This window comes from Blennius ocellaris (genome assembly GCF_963422515.1).
Source record: "Blennius ocellaris genome assembly, chromosome: 8".
Taxonomy (NCBI): domain Eukaryota; kingdom Metazoa; phylum Chordata; class Actinopteri; order Blenniiformes; family Blenniidae; genus Blennius; species Blennius ocellaris.
The window spans coordinates 12,718,846-12,745,383 of NC_137657.1; the positions used below are offsets into that span (position 1 = coordinate 12,718,846).

General features: G+C 40.2%; 4 protein-coding genes across 4 annotated transcripts in view; 2 read left to right on the forward strand and 2 right to left on the reverse strand.

Moving 5' to 3' along the window:
• The window catches only part of ephb6 (eph receptor B6), a 44,898-nt gene extending 42,415 nt beyond the window's left edge, over positions 1 to 2,483 (forward strand). Inside the window, exon 19 of the mRNA XM_080500851.1 lies at positions 610 to 2,483. Coding sequence (XP_080356977.1) covers positions 610 to 715 — 106 coding nt within the window. The 3' untranslated portion in view covers positions 716 to 2,483. The remainder of the gene's footprint in view (positions 1 to 609) is intronic.
• Positions 2,484 to 5,629: 3,146 nt separating this feature from the next.
• trpv6 (transient receptor potential cation channel, subfamily V, member 6) lies at positions 5,630 to 14,946 on the forward strand (the record flags this gene model as incomplete). The annotated part of the gene is made up of 16 exons (XM_080500834.1): positions 5,630 to 5,760; positions 6,215 to 6,312; positions 6,401 to 6,523; positions 7,239 to 7,379; positions 7,578 to 7,676; positions 8,612 to 8,787; positions 8,907 to 9,053; positions 9,846 to 9,925; positions 10,035 to 10,170; positions 10,951 to 11,037; positions 11,133 to 11,209; positions 11,297 to 11,462; positions 11,609 to 11,675; positions 12,828 to 13,096; positions 13,179 to 13,285; positions 14,691 to 14,946. 16 exons carry the CDS (start codon positions 5,630 to 5,632, stop codon positions 14,944 to 14,946), a joined length of 2,160 nt encoding a protein of 719 aa, XP_080356960.1.
• A 215-nt stretch (positions 14,947 to 15,161) lies between these two features.
• Positions 15,162 to 19,271, reverse strand: LOC308133470 (early activation antigen CD69). Its single transcript, XM_080500848.1, has 6 exons — positions 19,121 to 19,271; positions 18,936 to 19,043; positions 17,700 to 17,828; positions 16,790 to 16,941; positions 16,553 to 16,650; positions 15,162 to 15,616 (listed from the first exon to the last, which is right to left on the reverse strand). Exons 1-6 carry the CDS (start codon positions 19,206 to 19,208, stop codon positions 15,490 to 15,492), a joined length of 702 nt encoding a protein of 233 aa, XP_080356974.1. The 5' UTR covers positions 19,209 to 19,271; the 3' UTR covers positions 15,162 to 15,489.
• Positions 19,272 to 21,549: 2,278 nt separating this feature from the next.
• LOC308133472 (gamma-aminobutyric acid receptor-associated protein-like 1) lies at positions 21,550 to 25,958 on the reverse strand. The gene is made up of 5 exons (XM_080500850.1): positions 25,793 to 25,958; positions 23,997 to 24,086; positions 23,668 to 23,746; positions 23,298 to 23,416; positions 21,550 to 22,044 (listed from the first exon to the last, which is right to left on the reverse strand). Exons 2-5 carry the CDS (start codon positions 24,084 to 24,086, stop codon positions 21,979 to 21,981), a joined length of 354 nt encoding a protein of 117 aa, XP_080356976.1. The 5' UTR covers positions 25,793 to 25,958; the 3' UTR covers positions 21,550 to 21,978.
• Between the last annotated feature and the right edge of the window lie 580 nt (positions 25,959 to 26,538).

Sequence of the window (26,538 nt, forward strand, 5' to 3'; positions counted from 1 at the left end):
CCACCTCCTATTATTGAAACTGATAATTTAACATTTTTTGGGGAAATTAACTCACAGGCCTCGAAAGATGAGGGCAGAGGTTGCGTTTGCCCTTCAAACCACTGCAAAGACCATGCTACTACATTGTGTTTCACGTTGTATCTTAAAATCTTAACGTTTGAGTGGAGTTCACCAAAACAGTCAAGTTGTGTTTAAGTAAAAATATTTTGACTAGAAAATCTCAGAATTCCCGATACTGTGAACTCTTCACTTGCTATATTTTGCTCCACAAGGTCAGCTGCTACAGGCCCAGCCGCAGCCAGCCAGGTGACGATGCTGGTGTCAAATTACAAACACAACCTGCTGCATGTAGAGGCCTCCGAGAGGTTGATCATCAAGAAGATAGCTATATAGCTGTGCTGTAAAGGTGGCTGGTCTGAGGGACAGAAGTTAAAGCATCAAGCAATTATAGTGTAATAATGAATTGAAAAGCTGACATAAGAAATCCAGGGGGAAAAAAGTGCACTATCAGCTTCACTTTTCATTTGTATTCCAATGATTTTAAACAATGAATACATTTAAATAATCCTCTCGGAAATGCATTACAAAGTCATCTAATCTTTCCTCCAGGGACGTCCAGAATCTCGGTGTGAATCTTCTCGGACATCAGAGGAAGATCGTCAGTGCAGCCCAGCAGCTCAGGGCCTATCTGGTCCAGGGGCAGGTGGAGGTCTGAACCCCCCCCCCCCCCCCCCCGCTGCACAGCCGGTGTCACAGACTGCTTTTCACAACCTTCACAAACCTTCTGCTTTACTCATCCAGTCCCCCCCCCCCCCCCCCCACCACCACCTTTTTTTTGTGGCTGAAGCACATTTCAAGCCAAACTGTAAAAGTGTCAGCTGATCGTGCCACTCTGTCTATTCTCATAAACCCGACACCACAACCGGAGGGGACAAAAAAAAAAAAAAAAAAAAAAAAAAAAAAGGTTTTCCATGCCTTCACGGATAATTGGGAGAGATGCACTATGGGAACTGCAGTCCAGGTCAACGTGAGGTTTGGAAAGTTACCGAGGGGAAAGATTTTGAAGACTCCTCTACGTTTTTCACTAGATTTCACTTTATTGTTGTCTGACTTCTCCTCTTCTCACCCATTTGCAGTCCCTCTCTTCCACTTGAAATTTCCACATTCTACCCTTATTGAAAATATAACTGTAAAAAGCAAAAAAAAAAGTATGATATTAAGGGAGGTGTCTCCTCCTAAAGAATTGCGTGGGGACAATCAAAGCCTTTTGTCTAATATGTTTTTGCTTATTTTAAAAGTTCAACACACTTCCGCTGCACCGAATATACCAAATGCTGAAACAACCGTGTAAAACCGAGCAGCCAACGGCGGCCTTATGAGGTCTCACTGTCAATGTTCCTTTATTTGTTTGTTTTTTTCAATGTTATATCTACTTGCAATACACAGCCAGCCATAACATTATGACTATTTAAGTGAAGCACACTGATAATCTCCGTCATGGTACCTGTCAGTAGGTGGGATATTATTCTTATATATTAGGAAGTAGGTGGAAGCAGAGAAATGAAAAACTGCAAGGATTTGAGGGACTTTTAAAAAGGACCAGCTTGTGGTGGCTGACTAAGTCATGGCATTTCCAAATCTGCAGCTCTTGTGGGGGCGTTACCAGTCTGTGGTGCTCAGTATCTATCAAAAGTGTCCAAGAAAAGGAAAGTTGATTACGTTGTCAAGCTCATCAATGAACATGGAGGGTGAAGTTGTGGTGTGATCGAACAAACAAGCAACTATTGCTCAAACTGTTGCAGACAATAAGGCTGGTTTGATTGAAAGATGGCACAATATCAGAATTTAGTGCAGAATTGAGTGGCAAAAAGGGAACCGACCCAATAATAATCATAATGTTATGGCTGATCCATGTTAGCTACCAACCAAGTCAGTGCTGCAAAGCCTGAAGTTAGATGGTAAATCATGCCAGCAAAGTATGAATTGTGTTGTTAAAAGTCGTGGGATGTCATTTCCCCCACTTTTAAAGGCATATCGAGGGTCTGAGAGCTGATCCTGTTTGTACGAGTCATTCTCACCGTAGAGTTTCTCGACGACAGCGGCGATCACGTACAATAAAAATGTAAACCAAGCCGGAAACACCAGCGTCCATCTGTGATGAAAACGGGACGCCATTGCACCCACTTCTATGTGTATATTAAACACTTCACTTTTTATATGTTCGATTGCTAGAGTAAAGACACTGAGTTACTGAAGCATTGTGAATGTGCAAAACAGGAAGGATGGACAAAATCTGATCTGATTTACACTTGAAGGAAGGAAGCAAAATGCTTTGTAAGTGTGTGTACCTTTGTGTGTTTGTGTGTGCATGTGTGGATGCGTGTGTGCGCGTGCGTGTGTGTGTGAGTGAGTGGGTTCGAGACAAGTGTGTCAGGCTACACACATAACTAGCTGTTTACTTGTGTGAGTGTTCACCACTATTCCATAATTGTGCAAATTTGTAAAATAAATATGATTTTATTTAAACTTTTCTCTTTTTTTGTGTCTTTGAAACATCTTTCAATATTTGCTTTTTTTTTCTTTCTTTTTTTACCTGCTGGCACTTTGATAAGAAAGTGTGAGCTTGGAGAAAGAACATGTATGTCAAGCAGAGGAAATGACTGTTAGGATAGTGTTTAATTGTGGAAACTGGAGTATTTTCTGAGGCAGATCTTCATCCTCACCTCACAGTGAGAATATCTTCAGCTCTACTCTGTGTTCAGGAGCCTTTTTGAGTCAAGTTCACACGTTCTCACTGTGCATGCAAGAGTTACGTCAACAACACAAGTTCAAGGTCAGTTGGTGAGCGAGTGTGTGACTGTCTGTTTCTGTGTGTTTGCCCTGTGATGGACCAGTGACCTGTACTGGGTGCATTCTGCCTTTGGCCCATTATTAGCTGCCGTCGGTTCCACTGTCTGTGATCCTCAATTGGATGAAGTGGTACAGAGAGTGGACGAATTGATTCACAGTAAAACCTGTTTAACCCAGCAGTTTAGTTACAAGAGCACGACCAGCAGTCTGTTCACCTTGATACCCTACGATCACCTTCACAGCATTAAGGAGTGAACTTCTTGTACAACACGTTGCGCTGATCAGCAGGTTTGAGGAGAATCACAGTTGGAGATCTGCTGGGATCAGCGACTATCTCAGAACAGACACTGGTTTCCCACATGTCCCTCTGCTGCTCGAATCAAAGCAGATCTGGACTGATAGCAAAGCTGCCGACACTGTGGTGCGCTTCACTGTACATCAGATTGTGTGGCTACGGGTCATCACACTGTACCACCGTCACACTGGGTCACATTCTTAAGACCTTGTTTCAACTTATAATTAATATAATGCAGTCTTTGTTTCTTTTGATCCTATTTGTTTCAGTTTTATTTATAGGATGCCCTCAACATATCTAATAGCAGTTTCAAGGAGAGAAACACACAACTATTTCAGATACACTTCCTTTAAAACAGTAACAAACCTCTGCAGAAACAGGCTCAGAAAAGGTGGTTATCTGATGTCCCAGCTAGGTTCGGGGGATAAAGAGTGAGAAAAGGTAAGGACAGAAAGAGAAAGCAACAAGCAACAAACTAATTGAAGGCAAGCTAATCCATTCCAACTTGATAGGCGCTTTAGGCTTGGATGACAAACTTGCAGTTCCACTAAGAGATCATTCAGGAAGGTAGAGAGAGAGAGAGAGGATACCTATAACATCTTAAGTAGAAAATGGTCCAGAGGAACCTCCAATGAGCAGCAGTATGAGAAGGAAAGGTTCTGCTCGGGTTCAAGTAACCTCAAAATATGAGGTTAATTTGATGTTTTTAAATTACTCGGAAGTGCAAATATGCCTGTTGATTTGCTCTGTGTTACACTCGTGACGTGTCCAATGTGCATTTTTTTTTTTTTTTGAAATATTGTGGAGCTTTGGGGGTAATACAAGAAGATACCGCTTAATATTTAATGTGATTTTAAAAACTTTTAACGGTGATATAGAATCAAAAATGAATTAGTGGACATTCAAATATTGTCTTTGTCTTCTCTTGCACACTGCAGGTTTAAGTCACCGTGAATAGGATCATTTGTTATCTGCACCAGAAACATCTGTAATAATTGTTTTTGTGGTGCCAAAACTCAAATTGCCAGTGTTATTGCGTATGTCCAGAAACACTGCACACCCAGACCACAAAATCATGTTTTTATGCTGTTATTGTTTCCTTATAAAGACAGTAACAGCGTGAAAACCATTGGTCTTTATGACACTGCTTAAAGATGGTGCTCCCGTCTGGTAAACATCTATTATCTCCACAATACGAAATGACGGCCACATCTGCTACCATCATTACGGCCTCCTTTAGAGTCTCCCTAAACCCTGTTTATCCAGCGGCTAACCAGTCTGTTAGTCATGACCTATAAAAGGTGGCACAAAGTGCCTGAGCACTACAACTGAGCTGAGCTGAAATATTGTATTAAGGTGGGTGATTCAGCCATTTGCAAAAAAAAAAAAAGCTTGGTGGAAATAAAACAAGGGATTTCTTATCAGTTTCTAGCTGTAAATATATATTTAGAAAAATTATGAAAAATATAGCTTTGTTTTCTGCTTTCAGAGGATTGTGGCATGCCCTCATCGGACGTGATGCTGCAAGACTCTAAATGCTCATTATGGTCTTTGTAGCACAGCAATTACAGTATGATTGTTCCTGTTGACACACAGATGGTGCTCAACATGTTAAATCACTGTGAATGAAAGTCATTGTGTCGTGTTTTTGTGTACGATAGGAAGCATTCTGAACACGTTACATCATCTCCACACTTACGCTCCCAATTAATCACAGTTTCACTTGAAGGAAATCATCCGTCTTTAAAGCAAAACCTGATCTGAGCCCTTCTGCCTCACTGTGTGGTTTGAAATACAAACCTGGGTTCGGATGTGCCGACTTGCGATTTCCTAACAGGTTTTGTTCACACTTCACTTGAAACAATGACGGCTATGTGTTGACTTTCATGATGTGGCAGAATGTTCATGGTGGCCCTGCAGGTTTAGGTGGTACAGTGGAATGTAGACCGACCTGGTGACGACACACACATCCACCTCAATTAGGGATCGAACCATTGTCAGTCTTAAGGTGACTGAATCTGGTGGAGGATTTTGATTCAGCGTGATAAAGGAGTTCTCGGTCTGCAGTGAGGTGAAGCTTAAAGCTGGACTTTCTCTGTGGGATATATGACCAGCAGGTGAAAGTGTACCTGCTCATTACGGCCCCGTGTTCCTGCATTCGTCCTCTTTCTCCACCCATTCATTCTCAAGCCGTCCACATGCCTCCTCCCTCAGGCCGGCTCATATATAATAGAGATCACACAAGGTTTTCACCTCTCCCAAAAGACAGTTTATAGGTGCTGTTTTCAATTTGGTGTGTTATGACTGAGGATCACCAGAAGCTGGGGAGCGACACTTTTGTTTAAGGGTAAGACTCAGAAATGTGCTGTATATGTCTTTAAATATTCTAAAGTATAACTTGACTGATGGTCTAAACCCAACATTTCTTTCTTTTAAATGTAACTAACCTGCTGTTTGGTTCTTGCAGTCAAGCGTTAGGTGTCAATGTCTCCGTCTCTGGCCAGATCTGCTCCGAGCGAGCTCAACCACTGGTGGAGCCAGCTGAGGTTTCGCCTTCAAAACAAAAAAGGATGGAACGAGATGTTGGATGAGACGTTTCTGCTGCACACAAAACAGTAATGAAAACATCTCTCATACCTCTGCTACCACTGCTTTCAAAAATCTGTGAGGTTGTGTTTAAATTAAAATTAGCAAGCTGTTTAAACAGAGGTCAGTGTTGCAGCTTTCTTGGTGGCATTTGTTTTCCTCTGGCCTTCCGAGACCAATTTATGTTATTAATGGTGTAATATAAGAAAATTATCATCTCTTAGTTTGGTAGTTATAGTTTATTAGGTTATTTATTTGGTCTTTCAATCCTATTTTTACTTGTTGGTATTCCAAATTATTTAATATTCCTATAAGACTATCTATTACTTGTTACTTAGTTCTTTATATCATGTATTTTAGATTTTTGTTCAGTGATTTCCAATTTATCACTCTATGTGTGTGAATTTTTTGGTGCGTGTTTCCTACACGTTGGTCTATTTTTTTCATGTGCAATATAAGTAAACTTCTTTCTTTCCTTCCCAGCATAAATGACATTCCTCTCTTCTATGCGGCTAAAAAGAACAGCACTGGCTGCATTAAGAAACTGCTCAGCTGTGCCTCCACCAACATCTTTGAGAGAGGTAAGATAAAAGAATCATGCATGTGTGGGTGTGGGTGTCTGCGCGCGCGTGCAATCTGCTTGCGTTACCCCGTCGCCCTCTCGTGCAGGCGCCCTCGGAGAGACGGCTCTGCATGTGGCGGTGATGAACGATAACCAGGATGCAGCCGTGGCTCTGATGGACGGAGCTCCCGAGCTCATCAACGAACCAATGACCTCCGAGCTTTTCCAAGGTCTGCATGTGAAACTCGCGCACACTCAGGGACACGAATACGTGTCAGTCGCTTTGTTGTTTCCCCCCCTCGTCTATTTGTTTTGAAAACAAATAGACGAGATCCGTTTAAAATACAATTCATAGTGTGAAGACATCCACAAATGATCAAAAATAATTACACAAATCCTTTTAAAACTGCAAAAGTCGTGCACCTTTAAAAATATTAAAAAAAACAAAAATCTCTATAAGTAGTATAACTAATTCCTCCTTGCTAATATTGACTTAATATTTAGACTACTTGATCATTATTGTTGCAGCCTGAGCTTTTATTCTGTTGAGGGGGGAAAGTACCTTGTTTCACACACAGTTTGTTTAAAAATAAACTGCTATTGTTGGATTTACAATGTTTATCTGAAATACATGCTATAAACAGAGATTGAATCAGAAGTACTCTGAGTTATCTTTGAGAGAAGTACTATGTATTTTCCTTGAGTATTTTTTTTTTAACAACAGTACTTTAACTTGTAAATGAGTACAACTTTATCACTGTAACGGTAGTTAATTTTCAATGCTCTTTCCACTTCTGCTCCTTTGAGCTCTGGTTGCTCAGCATGAAAATGAGACCAGTGAGCAGACAAACTAACAGTGATATCTAATATCAATCAAAAAACACGAAAAGTCAGAGGGAAGAAGTGAGAAACGGTTAATTTGCTGACTCTCTGTCTCTTCCCCAGGTGTCACTCCTCTCCACATCGCTGTGGTGAATCAGAACATCAACCTAGTCAGTCATCTGATTAGTCGTGGCGGTGATGTGGCCACACCTCGAGTCACCGGTCTGTATTTTAGGAAGAGGATAGGAGGCCTTCTGTACTGCGGTAAGTCAACACGAGTGATCTTTGGCTAAAAATATGCGTGAAGCCATCAGCCATAAATTGGACGAAAACACACCTGACGTGCACGTAAACAAAGAAAATGTGAAGTCGTCTGGAGAAAAGCACTTACTAAAACGAATCTGTGGTATGTCACCGTAAAGACAAATCAGTTATTTGAAAATATCACTTTTTTTTGAACAGGTGAGCACATCCTGTCCTTTGCTGCCTGCGCTGGAAACGAGGACATTATTTCTATGGTCATTGATGCCGGGGCGAGCACTCGGGTCCAGGATTACCGAGGTACGAGTTGCTGATTTACAAAAGATACGCTTTTATTCTTATAAGTAGAAACAGCTCAGCAGAGAGAAACAGACAAAAAAAAAAGCATGCTTTCTTCACTTTACTTGGGCCTTCGTCAGTCAGATTCTAAAAAGACATTGTGTCATAGCTGTCAAAAAGCAGAGGGAGCAGCACCACCCATAAATGATCTATTTTCTGTAGTTTACATTCGCTTGATTAAACCCATCTTTCCATATGTGGGTGGCAGTGGCTCAGTCGGTGGAGCAGATCATTGATCTCCCATCTCACCCTGTCTGAGTGCCAACGGAGCCTCTGGCAGAACTCAGTCCCAAATTACTCCCAAAGGAGGTCGAGCACCTTGCATGGCAGCTGTGTGCATTGATGTGCGTGAGTGTGTGAATGTGACCAACAGGGTCAAGCACTTCTGGACCGATGAAGTGGGGAAAATGTGCCGTATAAGAGGAGGTCCACTTAACTGTGTGTGAGAATCACAAAGTGCAATTGGCTGTCAGTTGATTGCTCAGTGTATAGAATGTCACATATCCACCTCATCAATATGTCTTGATTGTAGAAAACCAATGTTCAGTTTCTTGTGAAATCAAACACATAAAAATTAAATCACCAAAACATTTCATGTAACAAGCTTTTTTTTTTCAGAATGAATTTGTTATGTGCTCAAAAGAATAAAGTGTCTAATTTAATATTCCATCAATCACTTAACCCATTTTATCAAGTAATTGTTTTATTCATGGGATATTGACTCATTTTAAGGAGCCCGGAGATAAAAATGTAACTGACACACACTACTGAACTCCACAGGGATTTAATTCAGCCATGCATATGTGTTCATCTCTGTCAGTTATTAATGATTCATGGCCTTGTTTTCTCCTCCCTCTCATGTCTGCACTTTTTTTTTTTTTCTTCCTTCTCTTCAGGCAACACGTTGCTTCACATTTTGGTTCTGCAGCCCAATAAGACGATTGCGTGCCAGGCCATTGACCTGATTATGACACGCGATGTAGAGCTGGATCAGTCCGTGCCGCTCGACATGGTGCCCAACTACCGAGGACTCACTCCCTTTAAACTGGCTGCCAAGGAGGGGAACGTCGTGGTGGGTGTGGAGCTCAGGAGGGCTCCTATGGTGGCAGCCCGACGTGAACAGTCGAGAAGATTATTTCACTGATCTTGTCCTCACTGCCGGGATTCCCTCTGCATTTTTCCTTTTCTCAGGCTTTTCAGCACCTGGTTAACAAGCGGCGAGTGGTCCAGTGGAGTTTGGGCCCTTTGAGCTCCCACCTGTACGACCTGACCGAGATCGACTCGTGGGCCGACAGCATGTCGGTGCTTGAGCTCATCGTGTCCAGCCACCAGAGAGAGGTACAGGACAAGGAGAACAGGCTTGTCAATGTCATTTTAGTCCAGTGGCTCATTTAATTTGGCTGGCGTAAAAGGCAACTTGTCTCTTCATTCCAGTGCAAAGAAGTATGACCGCACTCAAAGATGCACTCCTCTTTGTCTTTTCAAAGACGAAATATAAGCAACCCAGTCAGAGCAGACACATTAGGAATAGGGAGTCAGGTTTATTGGAAACTTGCAGCTTTTATTTACAATTTTTACACTTGGCAAGGTCGTCCCTTTGGGCCGGATTAGACCTTCTGGCAGGCTACTTTTGACCGGCATGCTCTATGTTTGTATTCAGCAGCTCCCTATTGCTCTGGTCAAAGCAAATCATTGCAACTTGCAGGGTAGACTTGGCTGAATTTGTTGCCCTGGATGCTCTTCCTGCCAAAGCAAGGCACTTGACATGATGTGCTGTAGTATTGCGCCAAGAATAGCAAAATACTATAAAAGCTCGAGAGGAGTTCATTGTTTATTATTCTTTTATCAGTGAACATAAATTATAATCAATACACAAAAAGGAAGATCGATTGACGACCCCACAAAAGATACTTTTTTTTCTCAGTATATTTGTACACAATGCTTGTATGAAGAGGTTTAATTAAATATCCTCCACCTTGTCATGTTAACATAGACCCTCCCGTAATATTACTCGATGAATAACTGGCACTTTAACTAAACAGAGTGTGCATGAAATCACTGACTTTGCAGTCCTGCATACCGAGGGTGAGGTGATGCAGAGTGATGATACAAACTCACTTCTTCTTCCAGGCAAGAAGGATACTAGAAGTCACTCCTGTAAGACAGCTGGTCAGTTTAAAGTGGAACCTGTATGGGAAACATTACTTCAGGTAAAGGTTCTCTCATTTTATTTGAATTTTTTTTATTTTTTTATGTTGCTGTTCTGAGGTAAGACATCTAAACCTGTCCTGTGTTGGTTTCCTCCCTGTCCTGGGTCAGGCTGCTGCTGCTGCTGTATCTCCTCTACATTGGGACCTTCACGCTGTGCTGTGTGTTTCGCCCTCTAAAGGATGCTCCGGAGAACTACACGAAATCAGACATGGACAAAACCATCAGGGTCCAGAAGACTCTCAACGTGGGTTACAGCCCTTCATTCGTGTCTTATGTTGTTGTGAGCATGCAACATTTCTACAGGACTAAAAGAAACATCCAAACAGACTCTAGACTGTGACATTTAATGAAATACTAAACTGTGTTGAGCATTTCCACTTGATACTACTTTCCTTTCAAAGGAGAGTCCATTTATTTGAATATCATAAGTAACAAGCTGCTTAATTTAAAAAGTACTTTAAAGAGTGCAATCTATAAAAGAAACAAAAAAATGTTTTATGATCATATTACTATAGCGTAATACAAACAGTGATAATAATCCCAAGCCTTTTATATTCATGGTACTCTCAACTTGTAATGAAAAAAAAAGATCAGAAGTCTTTCATATTATTTATAATGGGTTTTTTGTTGCTTTCAGCATATTAAATATTAAAAATCATTGAAACTGTTTAGTTTTTATGTCATGCTTTTATTATTTCAGATGTGTTTGATATAGCTTGAAAAATGACCAAATCTACAAGATAATCCTGAATAACATACAAAATTGGATGTTTTTCCTTTATAATAATCTTATTCTTGACACTTTAGAAGTGAGGTCTATCTTAGTGCTTCATCCACTTGTAAACTGTCTCTTGTTTTTATCTATGAATAAGAAAAAAAGAGCTCCTTCATTCTCCCTTGCTTGTTCATGCAACACTGCAATGCTGTGTAAATGTCAAACTCTACACTTTCACAACAGATAGGGTCTGGTATAATAAGCTGGTAATATTTAAAGAAACATGGATTTCCTTTTTCCCTGCCTCAGGAGAGTTATGTGACATATGAGGACAGCTTGCGGCTGGCGGGAGAGGTCATCAGCATCCTGGGAGCTTTACTCATCCTCTTACTGGAGGTCAATTTGCAAAACCTTTTTTTTTTTTACATATTTTGAAAGCCACATTATATATTACACTGATTAATTCTTCATTCTTCATAATTCTTTCACAGATCCCTGATATACTAAGAGTGGGAGCAAGGCGTTATTTTGGCCAGACAGCACTCGGAGGTCCCTTCCATGTCATCCTGTGAGTAAAATCTACTTATGAGCAGCAAATGAAGGTTCAACATTAATTTCTAATGCTTCATCTCACTGCTGCTGTTGTTTTGTCCAGTATCGGCTATGCGTGCCTGGTGGTGCTGCTGTGTGTGTTCAGAGCCTGCGGGGTACAGGGGGAGGCCGAGGTCATGGCAGTGTGTCTGGTGCTCGGCTGGTGCAATGTCATGTTCTTCGCCCGAGGTTTCGAAATGCTCGGCCCTTATGTCATCATGATACAGAAGGTAAAGAGGCAGCCCTGCCCAGACATCGTGCTGCATGAGTAACCGAGAACTGTCCCGTTCATCACACCTGTGTGTTTCCAAGCGGATGGATTCATCTGCTCTTCTGGTTTTTGAGGTTTACCTATGTGTGTCTCGTTTCCTCCTAGATTATATTTGGAGACTTGACAAAGTTCATGTGGCTGAGTTTCATTGTGCTCATTGGTTTTTCCACCTGTGAGTATATTTTTGGCAACGTACACATCCCTCACAGTGTTTGCAAAATACAGAAAAGACAGCCTTCAAAAAAAACAAAAAACTCATGCACATCCACACCCACTCACACATACACACATGTCCATCATGTAAATGTGTAGAAATCTGCACATACATACGTGCACACATCTACACAAACAGCCATATAATCACGTTTAGATACTACTGCATACTCAAAACCACTGAATAAAATAAATAAATAAATAATTGCTAAAATGCATCCATTTGATGGAAAATGATGAAAGATAACACACATCAGTTTACATTCAGATAATTCATTTGCATCACTCCATCTCACAGATGTGTGAGTAAATACAACAATAACAGCAAATTATGGCTTGTTAGCATAAAAATAATGACATGGGTGTGCAATAAATGTATACAATAATGTGTGAATACAGTAATGGTAAAAAAAAAAAAAACCCTGTGTCGTTAAGTAAGAATCACCAATCGTGTTCATTATAGGCCAAAACAAATGATTAAAGAAATAATCCTAGTCATTTTTATTATTTCTTTTTTTTGTTTTGCTTCAATGCAGTAACAATTCAGAAGTGTAACTGTTGTATGAAAAGCAATATCACTATCAGGGCTGTGATGGTGCACTCAAGATATGCATGGCTGGAATTCTCTTCATACAACAATTACAAGTGTGTTCGTATTCAGGGCAGAACATGACCCCTTGTGTGGTACCACCTCAAACAAAACTATGAATACAAAGAGGAAAAAATAAAGGTTAAAGTATCATTTTAAATGTCAAAGTTTAAGAATAAGATGCATACATGTGTATTTTCATGAAATCATATAGCTGATTTATTCCAGTAGCTTACAGAGAAACCAGATGGTGGCAACATCCCCGTTGATCGAGACTAAAAGTGATTCTGTTTAAGGTTTTTTTTTCGCACTTTGAAGACTTTGAAATAGATGTAAGGTGTAAGATTCTTGAGATGTTTCTCCCTGTCCCTTGTTACCTTTGTATTTGTCTCTCTTAGTAGAAGAAATGTGTACAAAAAAGAAACTTTTTTTTCCTAACACCTCACACGTAGGCTTATTAGAAGACAATTTCAACTTTGCTTGCCTCGTACATACTTGAACATTATTTTTCTGCCTTTGCAGCACTGTGGATGGTGTACATGACGCAGGAGCCAGATGCCATCCCTTCCTACCGCTCCTTCCCCATCACCCTCTTCTCCCAGTTTGAGCTCAGCGTGGGCCTCATCGACCTCCCTGTGGAGCACACCATCTTCACCCCGCCCATCGTTCACGTCCTGCACTGCACCTTCTCGGTGGTCTCCTACATCCTCCTCCTCAATCTGCTCATCGCCATGATGAGCGACACACACTGGAGGGTGGCCCAGGAGAGAGACGAGCTCTGGAGGACTCAGGTAACACACACACACGATCAGTTATCGAGGGAGCTTTCGAACAGTGCTCTGTCATGGTTACATCTGTGCTGTGGTTTCACAGGTGGTGGCCACGACTCTGATGCTGGAGAGGAGGCTTCCCCGCTGCCTGTGGCCTCGCCTCGGGGTGTGTGGGCTGAATTACGGACTGAAGGAGCGCTGGTATCTCAGGTACAAAATCCCAGCAAAGCCAAGAAAAAGAAGTTTCAAAAAAAGGAAGAAAAAAAACTGTCAAACAAAATCCAAAAATAATATCCAAACCAGGCTCACTATTTTTACTGCAGTAGTCACACAGGAGGCGTCTCGCTCACTGACCACAGCCTGAGGAGCCTTAATGCACTGCAGCCACAGATGATGCTTCTTGTTTTTTGAGTGAGACAGTGCTAATATTAAAACACCTCTGTCACACACAGCACACACTAAATGCATATTTTTTACATGGGGGGGGGGGGGGGGGGGGAGGGGGGGAACAGCATAGCTTTTCACTGAAAATGTCAGATCCAATTATTAAAAGTATGTAATTTCAATTGGTAAGTATAGAGTTACTACAGCCAAAACCTGGTGAACATACACAAATCAGCCATAAAACTACAACTACTTCCTCAATATTGTTTAAATCTACTGCTTCTTTGCATAAACAGCTTTGACCAGTTGAAGTATGGACGTCACCAGACCTCCGAAGGTGTGCTGTGGTATCTGGCACCCAAATGCTAGCAGCAGATTCTTTACATTCATGAATTGGGGCTTTGATGGGACCACATGATTGAGTCATGGCCGTCCATCAGCCTGTCACCCATTCATCACTGTTCCTTTCTTGGATGATATTTGATCAATATTGACCACTGCAGACTGGGACTACCACTGTGGCAGATGCTTTGACTCAGATGTTTGACTATGTCAGGCTCCCTCTAATCCCTGAGTTTCAGCTCCTAAAATATCAACTTCAAGGACAAAAGGTTGACCCATATATCACAACACATCCTGTCCATGAACAAATGCCACGAGAAAGATATCATCAGTGGTATTCACTACACCTGGTCATAATGTTATGGCTGATCAGTGACCACCTGCTTGAGGAGGGAGACACACTTGCCTCAAACCGTGCTCTCATAGGTTTATCCTGTGATATTTCTACCGTCTCGTGAATTCACCAAGCAGTCGTGAAATGCATAATGGAAGAAATGTGGCGGCAGGAATTTCTTTGTTGCACAAAGCAAAGATCTACTTCAAGGAGGCAACCCTTCAGAAGCCTGTCATATCCTATATTTTGTTCACTCTGCTCATATTTTCTTATGTCTCTCTAACACTTTTTTTCCTTTCACACTTCATGCAGACAGCATCAGACAGATATTTGAAAGCTAATACACACCGACCTGATCGTGGTCGACTCATTCGGTGTGAAACACTGAACTCCCCATCCAGCAGCTGGAATATTTGTTTGCACCGGCCCCAAATGCATACTTCTCACAATGTCGACAGATTCCTTTTAATTTTATGTTTTTCATGTGTGTGGATTTCAAATTATATATTCAGTATGTCAGTAAATATACTTCTGTTTCCCTCATCTTCTTTGCAGGGTTGAAGACAGACATGACCCCATGATCCAGAAGATGCGGCGCTATATAAAAGCTTTCTCTAAGGAGGAGGAAAATGAAGGAGAGGAACCGGAGAAGTCTGACACATTAAAGGAAACTGTGAAGCTGAGACATAAAAACCGAGGCGGATTCAACCGGAGAACACTGACGGGGTGGGATATGATTCGTCACAGCACTTTAGGGTCGGAGATGGAGCAGGAGGAGCCAGTCGACGACCGGGACATTAAATATGTCTAAGAGGAGATTCTATCATATTCGAATCCTGAACATATGAAGCAGATATAAAGAGTTGTTGGATTTCACTGAACTCGCAAAGAAACCACTCAACTCATCAAGTTTCTCCATGTAACCAACGGTGCAATTTCTTCCTGCAGTATTATGCCATAGAAAAGAGTGTGTTATTTTTCTAGGAGTATATAAACATATGTAGCATTTAAATGAGGTGAAATGTAGACATTTAACATAGTTGATTTATTACTTTTATATGAGAATAAAATATTATTGAAACAAACGTAATGGCCTACATTTGTGAAGCTGCCAGGCAACAAGAAATGTTATCACACATTGCATAAAAGTGAAATAACCTGGTTAACACACTCAAAAAATATAAGTTACAAAACCCTGAATGCAAACATCTTCCAGTGTTAAGACTGCTGTTTCAAAAGCTCGCAAGATGCTACTGATTGAAAAGTAAAGTGAACACAGAATTGATTTGACATGTTATAGAAGAAATTGATGTTTGTGGATGGAACATTTGTTCATCATTCTGTGAGAAAACCCTCAGAAATTCAGCTGACAGATGTAGTATGTGTAAGACTGGCAGGAAGCTCTGATCCAGTTCTTCTCAGGCGGGTTTCCTGCGCTGAGGACGCCACAGTCCCCTTTCATTGGCGACTCGGACCAGTGACTGCAAGCACAAAAGAAACAATACTGACAATGACACTGTGAACAGAAGATATTCAATGACATTTTTTTTTTCAAAATATCATTATTATTGAGTTATTACTTAGTCCATACAACCCTGTTTGATTTCTACTTTGATACTTGAAAATAATAACAAGTCCATGTTTTGACCTTAGTGTTAGAGCAAAAACGTATTTATATAAGAGAACGATTGTTGACTTGTTTAGTCGACTCATTGCACACATCGATATTTTTAACCGCGCCGTCTGTCATTTCTTCTGCTGCATTTCTGCAATTTTTTTATCCATGCCAAGGCATGTTGCAGGCCAGATCAAACCACATGCTGAGCTACAATTAGTCAGTGGGCAAATGTCCGACACGCTTGTGGAAAGCTATTCCAATAACTTATTAATTACAGGATAGGAGGAAGTATCTACTTCTTCTTCTGCCTATTCTGTCGATCTTAACTCCAAGCATATATATATACTTAAAATCTGCTCACTTTACTGTTTAGCATTGTTATTTAATAATCATATTCTGGTCTGTTTATCTATTTCTAATTTACCTTTATGAGGGTGAAGAATAATAGAAGCATCTTTCAATATACTAGAGTCAAGTGCAGCACGAACACTGGACAACTTGATAAGTATACAATACAGTATGTCATACTGATTGCTATAACATTACAAGTTTCTAAATTCCAAAAAGGGTCTTTCTTTTTTTTTCCCACCTGCAAACTTGAAACAATAAGGCCCAGACTATGAAACAATAGTACTAACCACTACACCATCATGCGGCCAGCCAAGAATCCAACCAAAATACATACAAACATGCATACAAATCTCTACAAAATCATGAACACACATTAAATTCAGTGCTACAACAAATCATCGGCCTGCAACAATCAACGGCTATCAAGAATATCCTGGTAAAGAGTCACCTCTCTTTCAGCACAGTTCTGTTGACCCATGTCCATGCAGAGCCTGTGTGTCTCAGCCCGATCCAATACATCAGGCTCCCCGCTCTAGCCAGAAAAGTCTACGAGAGAAAGAGTGCCATCTACATTAAAACAAACACACACACATACTGCTGAAATGATCATTCTAATAACGTGCACTATTACACAACCCAGCAAGAAAGCAAAGTGGCTTTAAAATTCCAGGGACGTCAAATCCACCTGAAGTTCTGGGCTGTTAATAATAGCCAGAGATCCCCCTCTGCTGGTGCAGTTCTGCAGGCTCTGGTCCCAACTCAGCCGGGTGGTTGAGAAGTAGAAACAGGACCGGTCAAAAGCCGTCCAGCCAGTCTCACACTGCTGGCACTGGCAGTCTGGACACAGGGGGGGTGGACATTAAAAACAAGTGATTTTTAAAAATGAATAGGGACAAAAATCATCCTGTAAATGTGGAAAAATCCAAAACTCTAAAAAAAGAAAATTTCTTAGGGCAGACTTGAAGAGATAAACATGACAAGTAAAAAAAAACAAACAACAATTATGTTGCCTATATAATATCAAGAAAATGAGAATTTATCCAAATGTTTTGCTGAAATATTAAGTTCTGAAGCTTTGTGTTTTGGTAAAAAAAAAAAAAAAACAATGTTGATTTGATCCTCAACCTATTGTTGTTATTTTCCCCCTGGGATTTCTTTGGAGTTTCCTCACAGGGTACTCTGCAAAATGTAATTCCATCTTTCTCTGCAGAGGACCGATGCTTATTCTTTGACTTGTAAAATGATTTTACAAAAAAGATACTCATTTACTGTGTTACTTTAATTTTTGCTATATTTTATAGCTCAAGATCAATTTTATTTGGTGCATAAATTGGTCATATACTTTGGAGGGTAACAAATGAATCTGAATCTATGTTTTTAAACCAAATGTCCACTGTTATGTGAAAACAAGAGCACAAAGTAACTTCCTCCAAGTCTTGTTTAAAAAAGAAACAATTGGGGTCATAGTGAAAGCAGAACTATCACTGAACTATCACATGCTGGCAACAATTTATCCATCCTCTACTACACCCATTTCTGAAATGATTCATTGGAATTTGTGGGGTTTTTGTTTTCCCTCCTGGCCACACACTCACGTTGAGGTTGAACTCTGTTGAAGAAGGCCTGGCACTTGTCAAAGCCGCATGCTGGAGCAAAAGAAGTCCTGCTCTTGTCAGCTGCTGAAGATTTCTCGTGTCCTTGGCAGAGTGTGGATCCAGTTTGGACTAGAAATCACAGCACAGTGAAAAGAGTTTTGAGGATAATATCCATACCCAGAGGCTTCGCTGCATTCCTGTAAATATTCCACACATAGTAAATGTCTGATTGGTGGATTATTTCTTTTTTGTAGCAACGCATCTTGGTTGTTACTTGTATTTCACTGGAAAGCCTGAGCATTTTTATACTGTAGAATAAATATCAAACTTCTTTGACATTCCAACACTTGTGTGTACTTGAAGACAATTTCAAGACTTTTTTAGATTATTATATTATTATTTTTTATTTTCATTCAAAAAAAATAGAGCGCTTTCAATGTGGGGGGAGTAGAATGATTAGTGAATGTTAAAAAAAAAAAAAAACTGCCTGTGAATGAGTCACTTATGTACATTAGTTTATGTGTACTCTGTGTGTGTGTGTGTGTGTGTGTGTGTGTGTGTGTGTGTGTGTGTGTGTGTGTGTGTGTGTGTGTGTGTGTGTGTGTGTGTGTGTGTGTGTGTGTGTGTGTGTGTGTGTGTGTGTGTGTGTGTGTGTGTTCAAATTCAATTTGTGAAAATAAAAATAGTAATCATAATCACAAAAATTCTGCTCAATGCCTTCTTAAAATGTTCACGATTCGAACAAAAGTTTCACAGCTCTAAAACAATATTTTGATGAATTTTTAGCCTCTGTAGGATAAAGTGGTCCAGATTTGAGAACTCGAGGTGGTTTTCGATCTGGACCTGGTCGAAAGTGGCGTAGGTATATTAAATAAATAAATAAATAAATAAATAAATAAATAAATAAATAAATAAATAAATAAATAAATAAATAAATAAATAAATAAATAAATCTGCAATATTTCCCCTTAAACATTTTCACAAATAGAATTAAGGTTATACAAATTCCAGATTGGTTTTTGTGCTCGGTTTATTTGCTGCTTAACATGTCTAAAATGTCTTTATATCAATACATAGTACAGAAAACGGATAGTCAACACAAGAGCAAATTATTTTTCCCTTCACTTTCCCGTTTCCTGCCGAATCGGAAGCCACGAATTGGAGAAACTCCAGCCTCGTTCTTGTCATGTGTTGTTGTTGTTGTTGATTTTATGAAGCCTGGCAGCAAACACTCACGTTTCACACCGAGGATGATGACGACCAGCAGAAGGATGAGGCAGATTAACCCGAGGAACACACACAAAGCAGGATACAGACGTGAGCTTGCAGCCCCACTCTTTTTCTCTGAGAAGAAGAAAACAGCGACCGGATGTCAACCACAAACAACAACGCGGATCAAGAAATACACCGCGTCATCCCACCTTCCAGCTCGACCGATAACTTCGACGAGTTTTCTTTGTCTTCATCTTTTTTGTCCGCGAATAAACTGCGACAGAACTTGATGTACATGGAGACAATTGTCCAGATATTTCCAGACACGACTGGATCACTGCGTCCTGCTCCTCTGCCTCCCTGTTCGACGTCTGCGTCAGTGAGCGAGACACCCGGTCGCCATGGCAACGTGAACTTTATTCCTGCCTAAATTATTCAGGGGGCACAGAGGATAGTTTGTCCTCGCCCGTGCAAAACTTTAATCTCTATAAGAGCGAGTGTCTGCGAGGGAGAAGTCAAACCGGACGAAAACAGATAAACCGCAGATATAATTTCTTCCCTGAGGTCATTTTACCAGACAGCTGCATGTGAAAAACATTCACACAAGGTCAAAAACCTTGTAAAACTAGAAAAAAAACATAACAATTTTACTGATATTGAAGTAAAACATTAAATGCTCTGAAGGTATCAAGGTAAAAAGTGTTTCCTTGACTTTCTCGCAGCTGCTTCTCTGACTAAGAGAAATTCACATTTTTAAAGCTATTCTGAGCTTTGCAATGAGTCATAGTTGCTTTTATAGATAATTATATCTTTCAGATAAAGTAGTAGTTATACATACATACATACATACATACATACATACATACATACATACATACATACATACATATATATATATATATATATATATATATATATATATATATGCCCTACAGCTTACTTTGCAACCAAATATGGAAATATAAAACACTCCACATATACATTCATAAACACACCGTGGTCAACATACAACAGCCTTCAGTTTCAGAATAATAAGGCTCACAAAATCACTGAGTTTAAAAACAAATTATTTACTTGCATGCAATGATATTGATGTGGTAAAATGTATTTTATTTTGTTGTCATTCCAAGCTGAATTTTTTTTACTGTTTATTCCTGTAATCTTTTTTTATTCTATTTGGTGTCATGTTGTTGTTTGTTATAATATTCCCTTTTCATTGCTGCTGTTTTTTGTTTTTTTTTAAATACAATATTAAAGGTGCTATATAAAGTTCTGAATTTGTTAAATAATTGTTCAATGTTTGAAATAGTTCTGTTAGTTCTGTTTGTGTGTGTGCAGAACAATTCAGGAAAAGAATTTCTTCAGGACAGATGTACAACTACTACTTTATCTGAAAGATATAATTATCAATAAAAGCAACTATGACTCATTGCAAAGCTCAGAATAGCTTTAAAACTGTGAAGTTAATTTACCTATACAGAAGAAGCAATGATGGAATATAACTTTAAATGCAACTCGAGCTTTTTTTGCAGTTACTTAGTAATTGTCCTGCAAATTAAGAATGTCTTAGTGCTGTGTTTCTTATATGCCGAAAAGATTAAAAGGTCCAAAAATATGCACGTGAGGCTAAATGGAGATCCTGAACTGTCTCTTGGTGTGAAATCATTGATTAGGAATATATTTTCATGATGTCTTCTACAAATCAAATCAGCTTGAGTCAGTAGTTCTTTCATATTGCAGGTCTTTATACGTGGGTGAAGCTCCTCATGGCTTAGAGCAATGCAAACTCAGGTCAATCACATATTTCACTGAGGCAGAACACGTGACTGTAAAAAAAGACGTGCTGAAACCTGATGTGTTTGTGCCATTTTGTATTGAAGGGTACCTGCTTTATTTTTATCTGAAGATCTGCCATAAGTTTCTGAGTACACATCCTCTGATGGACTTTGCAGCTGGGCGTAGTGGTCCGTTTCCTCTAGACAGAAATACACAAGGACACCTTTCAACAAAGAAACTATCTAGAACATTTCCAATCTGAGAGCAAGAATGCTTTTTTTTTTTTTTATTCATTACATTGTTACACAGCAAATAAATTTTTTTGAAGGCTTTTATGAGTCGCTGGCTAAACTTTTCACTTCTCGCTCACCTTCAGTTTGGACCTGCAGCATCGGTTCACCTTCTCCTCCACTCCTCTCCTTCTTAGAGACGTCCTGCAGCTCCATAGCTCCTCTCTTCTGTGCCTGCAGGTTTCGATTTCCCTGAATAGACTTTTCAGACTGGGCTTGTCCAGTATTGGTGATATTATGTAACCTTCTTTACTCAAGCAGACACAAAATGTGAGAAATGTCCACAAATGTCACTCATCAGATGGGTAGACAGAACACTTCCCTAAAGATTTCCTCTTTTTGTCCGTCCCCTAAAACCACTTACAGACAGCCTACAGACTTTGTTTGCTTATAATGTGATGCTGTGAAAAAGGCTTTATTTCAATTGACATGCTTTTTTTTTTTTAGTTTTAAAACTCTTTAGACAAAAATTTAACCTGACTTATGCTTTAAGTGTAAAGACAACTAAAAGGTTTCAATATATATCAAGTGAATTAAAATAAGACGTCAGTAGATGGAAAAACACAAAAGGATCAGAGTTCTGGCAGTTTCTTTATTTTCCACAAAAGTTTACAATAATTTACAAAAAAAAAAAACTATTTGCATTAAATACAGATGACAGAGATAATGAGAGCGTTCAACAAAATTTCAAAGTCCTTTCTCAATGCATTCTTCTTTCTTTTTTATTACTCTTCCTCTTTTCTTTCACCCAGCAAGGAATTAACATAATTTGAAGTGCTTTAGAATACTGTCAAAGGTCAAAACCCAAAGAGAAACCCTTTCTGCCTCGTAGAAAAACCTCTCCATAAACCAAGTACTGGAGTTACTTATCAAAACTAATATAGATAATACAAATGCGTTGAAGCATTCCAAACGGCCTTGACTGTTTCATTCCCCCAACAGTCTCACTTTGACCACTCTCATGCGCTCTCTGTCTCTTTTTCTCCGTCTTTTGTTCTTCCTCAGGCACCGTACACGCTCTCGTTACTGTAGGTCATGTAGAGAAACAGGTCCTCATCGTGGTGCTCCTGGAACACAGCAAGCACAGAACAATGGGGGGGGGGGTTTAGCACCGAGAGCCTACACGCACCGAATAAAACATGAAAATCAGATTTATCTGAATGTTATGTTTAATTAACCCTCTCATCACGACACTGGCTGGATAATATCCAGGAAATAGATCAGACTGCGACGCGTGCTCGTAGCATGTGCTCGTGTCCTGCTACAAAGACCTACTTAAAACTGTTTCACAACAAGCTTTTAAACTCCAGGAATTTCAATTATATTTATTCTAACGACATCAAGTTTATATTTACATAAAGCCAAGAGCTCGTCGACAAAACTGTTTTGAAAATATGAACCACAAAAGTATCTTATATTGAGACTGAAATTGCCATTTGATTTTATGGCATTACAACGTCCAATGAGCGAGAACTTCAGGCAGTCCTTCCACAATAACCTCAACTTTCGATATCGCAGTTATTCAACACGACTGACTTGTTTTTGTGAAAGGCGTGAAAAGCTCAACTTGCAAATGTTTGACACGGTGGTGAATGCAAAGAAAAAATCTCAGGGGCCACCATAATGACGAGTACATGAGTATAAAGCTTTATTTCTTTGTTTGTCTGCACTTTTTTTTTTAAATGTTCTCGCAATCTGAAATATCTAGGAGTTATGATTATGAGTCGTTATGCACGTCAAATCCTGTGAGTGTCAACAAGACATTTAACCCTCAACATCAGATTAAGGGTTTTTCATTCTCTTTCAGAATGAAAGTCGAGTCCATTTGCTTTCATTTCCAGGACCTTCTGGGCAGGGTGTTTGCGGGCTGAACGAAAAGTGACTCAACGCCACTGACTTAGCACTCCTGCTTAAAACTGCCTCTGTGAGAACGTCTCCAGTATGTCGCGTTAACAGAAACTTCTTTTCCGTTGCAAGGTTGTTTTTGTGTAGCTGTAAACAGACAAATGCAGAAGCTGTTCAGCGACACTTCTAAAATTGGTGCTTTTTTGGGAACTTACTGGAAGCGGCGGGTGGTGCAGTACGTGACAACAATAACATACTCAGAACGATTACAGATGGAATAAAACGATAAATGTTCCTAAAAGCCCAATACTTAAAAAGCTACTTAAAAATGTATCATCTGTATTCTCAATTTTTTTAATTAGACATGGCAAAATTAAAATGACCATCCACACACGTTCCCCAGAGGTGCAATGTGATATGTGTGAGTTGCGGGGCAGAGTCTTGTGTGAACACGCGTCGGTACAGATGCAATTACCTCATATACAGCCGAGAGCGGGGAGCTGGACGGGGGGAGGGAGTTGTGGACGAAGAAGAAGAGCGCCTCCTCTGGTCTCAAAGACACACGCTGACGGATCAGGAAGCACAACTGACCCACTAAGGAAAAGACACGGAGGACAAGAACAGAAAGAGAGGATGAGAAAGGATCATGGACAGTTGTTTGATTTGATATGAGACAAAGGGACAACATAGACAAACATAGACAGACTTATTACTGACACCCTGCAGCAAATTCAAGTTCTAACATGAGCTTATCTCATGTGAGTCAAAGCTTCTGAACGCCTCCGCTTGAGCCAATAACAAAGAAGAACATTCGCATTCGCACTGGCCCAGTTTGTGTATTTCACCTGTTAGATCTGAGGGCACAAGATATTTCTTCTTGTCCAGTTCGGGGGCTCGTGACCTCGGGGCCCTCTCCACGATAATCTGCAAGACAAAACAGTCGTTCACGGAGAGACAAATTGAGCTCAGTGTCGAAGATAAATAACTTAAAGGTAGCCTTTCTGTGAGGACTCAAATGAGTATTTGTTCATGAAGAAAGTAACATAAGCATAATAATTGGTGAATAGGCTCCTATACATCCAAATAATTACTTTGTCATTGCTTACTGTGTCAATAAAATTCCCCCCAAAAAAACATGAAATGATCCAGAAAACAAAGCGTTTGTCATACTGACCGGTATTTTGTCCGGGTGTTTGGCCCGAACTCTCTCTCCCTCTGCTCTCCTCACCTCCAGTGGCACTGTGCGCTGGTACTGACTGCTCATCTAAAAACAACACAAGGAAACATAAAGTCTCACACAAAAGCTTTATTTACTAGAGCTGACAAAGGAGAGTGGGGGAGAGAGAGAGAGAGAGAGAGAGAGAGAGAGAGAGAGAGAGAGAGAGAGAGAGAGAGAGAGAGAGAGAGAGAGAGAGAGAGAGAGAGAGAGAGAGAGAGAGAGAGAGAAGAGGCTGACTTCAGCGACCACTACATTCAGTCAACAAGTGATAGTGAAAGTGATGAGGAGAGTCATTACTGACTTTATGGTGATATAAGTATTGGAGTCACATCAAGATATCTGCACGAGTTGTAACATTCTTAATAACACCGCTATAATATGGAATAAAATGTTTGAATTCTTCAACTTCAGGTTCTCAATTGAGAGAATATTTAACTTTTTCTCTTTTGCTTTTTTCCTTGGTTTGAAAAAAACAACAACAATGTCCACATTGCAAACCTGTGCAGGTGCTCTAGAAAGTACAACCAAAATATCATACCATCTAAATACATTTGCTCAATAAGACATGGTTTTCAGTTATATTTCTGGAAAAAAAGGTGCTTTGCAAAGCCCAGTTCTATTTATATTGAGTCATAAATTGTTGAATTCTTGGGGGGGGGGGGGGGGGGGGGGGGGGGCAAGAAGAAAATCTAGTAAATCCTACAAGTGATGGGGATCCGAATAAATCTTTGATTTCCACTTACAGGCCAATTTATTGGCTGCACTGATACAATCTGATCCAGGACAAAAGCAATATGGAATATTAGTAAGGCCTTACAGTATACTGCATCTATGCTCAACACCACTCCAAACTGTATACCTAATGGATTAACTTTAACCTCCCAAGACTCTTTTAAACTGAAAAGCTCTCTGATGGTGTCAACCAAAGCTCAAGGCTTATGTAAAGGAAGAATCCAGGGCAAAGCAGTTGTGGGTCAACTTAGACCCTACGAAACGAGAGGTCATCCATAAATTATGTTTTAACTAACCATTGTTACAACCGATTAGCTGAATGTCCATTTCGAAGATTGGAAAATCGATTTTTAGTTTTTAATGACAGGAAATTGTGCATCTTCAAGAAGTTCGGCAAACAATGAGTACAAAACAAAATGACATGTCAGTTTTTAATCGCAACAAATAGAGAAATCCCCAAAAATACCTTTGACCAGCTGAAAGTGATCAATAATTAACGTGTAATAAGTTATGATCACAGCGTTAGCAGCACTTTCCAGCTGTGTCACGTGAAGCTCCGCAACGCAGGCAGTTGTTTACAACTGACCGAGTCGAGTAAACACAGTTATCGATGCAAGAGAGAGGCCCAGGAGTATCGTTTCACTCTCAGTCGCCACTGTAAGCCAAACAAAACCAAACATCTCCGTTTTCAGCTGAGAGGCAGTAGATTGTTGTGGTCAAAGTGTCGCTGGTTTCCGGACTTGGGGTCATCGTCCAGAAAGGCCACGTCATCCCTCTCAACTACAGGAATATACGTGCGGCGCTGTTGCAGCGCTTACTAATACTGGCGTTCAAAAAAAAAAAAAAACAATCAAACAGGAATGCAACAAATCCGCAATCTGTATGCTTTCATGATATAAAATGAAAATGCTGCGTTATATTCTAAACGGTGGGCGAGGTTAACCCAGTTAGTTGACAGCGTTGGTGAACAACAACAGTGCTAGCAGCTGCAGCTAAACAAGACGCGCCCGTTTACATACCTTGAAAAGGCAATTATAATTTTTTTTTTAAACTTCAAAGAAAACAGCTCAAATCCAGAAACTCGTCAGTGGTCCCTTGTTTTGTTCCTTTTTCCCAGGATCAAAATATGGACATACAGTTCGGGAATGTGATCGCGTTCAAAGATGTCGACTGCTCTACTTTATTCTGCCCAACAAAAACAACAACAAAACGACAGCGCCCGCCCACCGCCACCTCTAACCAATAACAGGGGAGGACATTGAGTGACGTCGAAGTGTGTCCAATAGAATACAACCACGGTGTGCTTTGAGGGGAAATCATTGGCTCATAGGAGCTGTCCATCCACGAGTGGTCCCACCCTATTCTACTTGAGTGACGGCAACACTAACCAATGAGAGCGGTTGAAAACTGAAGCAGACGCAGACTGCCGCAGAGTCGCGCCCACGGTCACGCCTTGGCCGTGCTACGTGCGCAGCGTGGAACGTGCGCTTTCATTCCTGTTCTATTCTGTTCTGTTCACTCTGTCTCGGAACAAACCCTGCAGGCACATGCCAGCAGTCAGAATAAATCCACAGTAAGATAGCGCTAGGGAAATGCAAAATACCGACATTTGCCAGAGGTTTGTTCCTCTGTGGATTCAAAAATGTTATGTTGAAAAAAGACAAGCACGTCTTGTACTCAAGGTATGTTGTTCAAATGTGCTTTTATTACACCCGTGATTTATTGAAATGTCTTCTCTTACCTATGATGCTCTGTACATTTTGGA

Excerpts from the sequence above, each read along its gene's own strand:
- LOC308133470 (XM_080500848.1), bottom strand. The coding sequence starts at position 19,208 with ATGTACATCAAGTTCTGTCGCAGTTTATTCGCGGACAAAAAAGATGAA. Across the intron at positions 17,829-18,935 it reads CATCATCCTCGGTGTGAAAC|TCCAAACTGGATCCACACTC; the intron begins GTGAGTGTTTGC and ends TGTGATTTCTAG. Across the intron at positions 16,651-16,789 it reads TTAACAGCCCAGAACTTCAG|ACTTTTCTGGCTAGAGCGGG; the intron begins GTGGATTTGACG and ends TTTCTCTCGTAG.
- LOC308133472 (XM_080500850.1), bottom strand. The coding sequence starts at position 24,086 with ATGAGCAGTCAGTACCAGCGCACAGTGCCACTGGAGGTGAGGAGAGCA. Across the intron at positions 23,747-23,996 it reads AACACCCGGACAAAATACCG|ATTATCGTGGAGAGGGCCCC; the intron begins GTCAGTATGACA and ends TTTGTCTTGCAG. Across the intron at positions 22,045-23,297 it reads CGCTCTCGGCTGTATATGAG|GAGCACCACGATGAGGACCT; the intron begins GTAATTGCATCT and ends GCTGTGTTCCAG.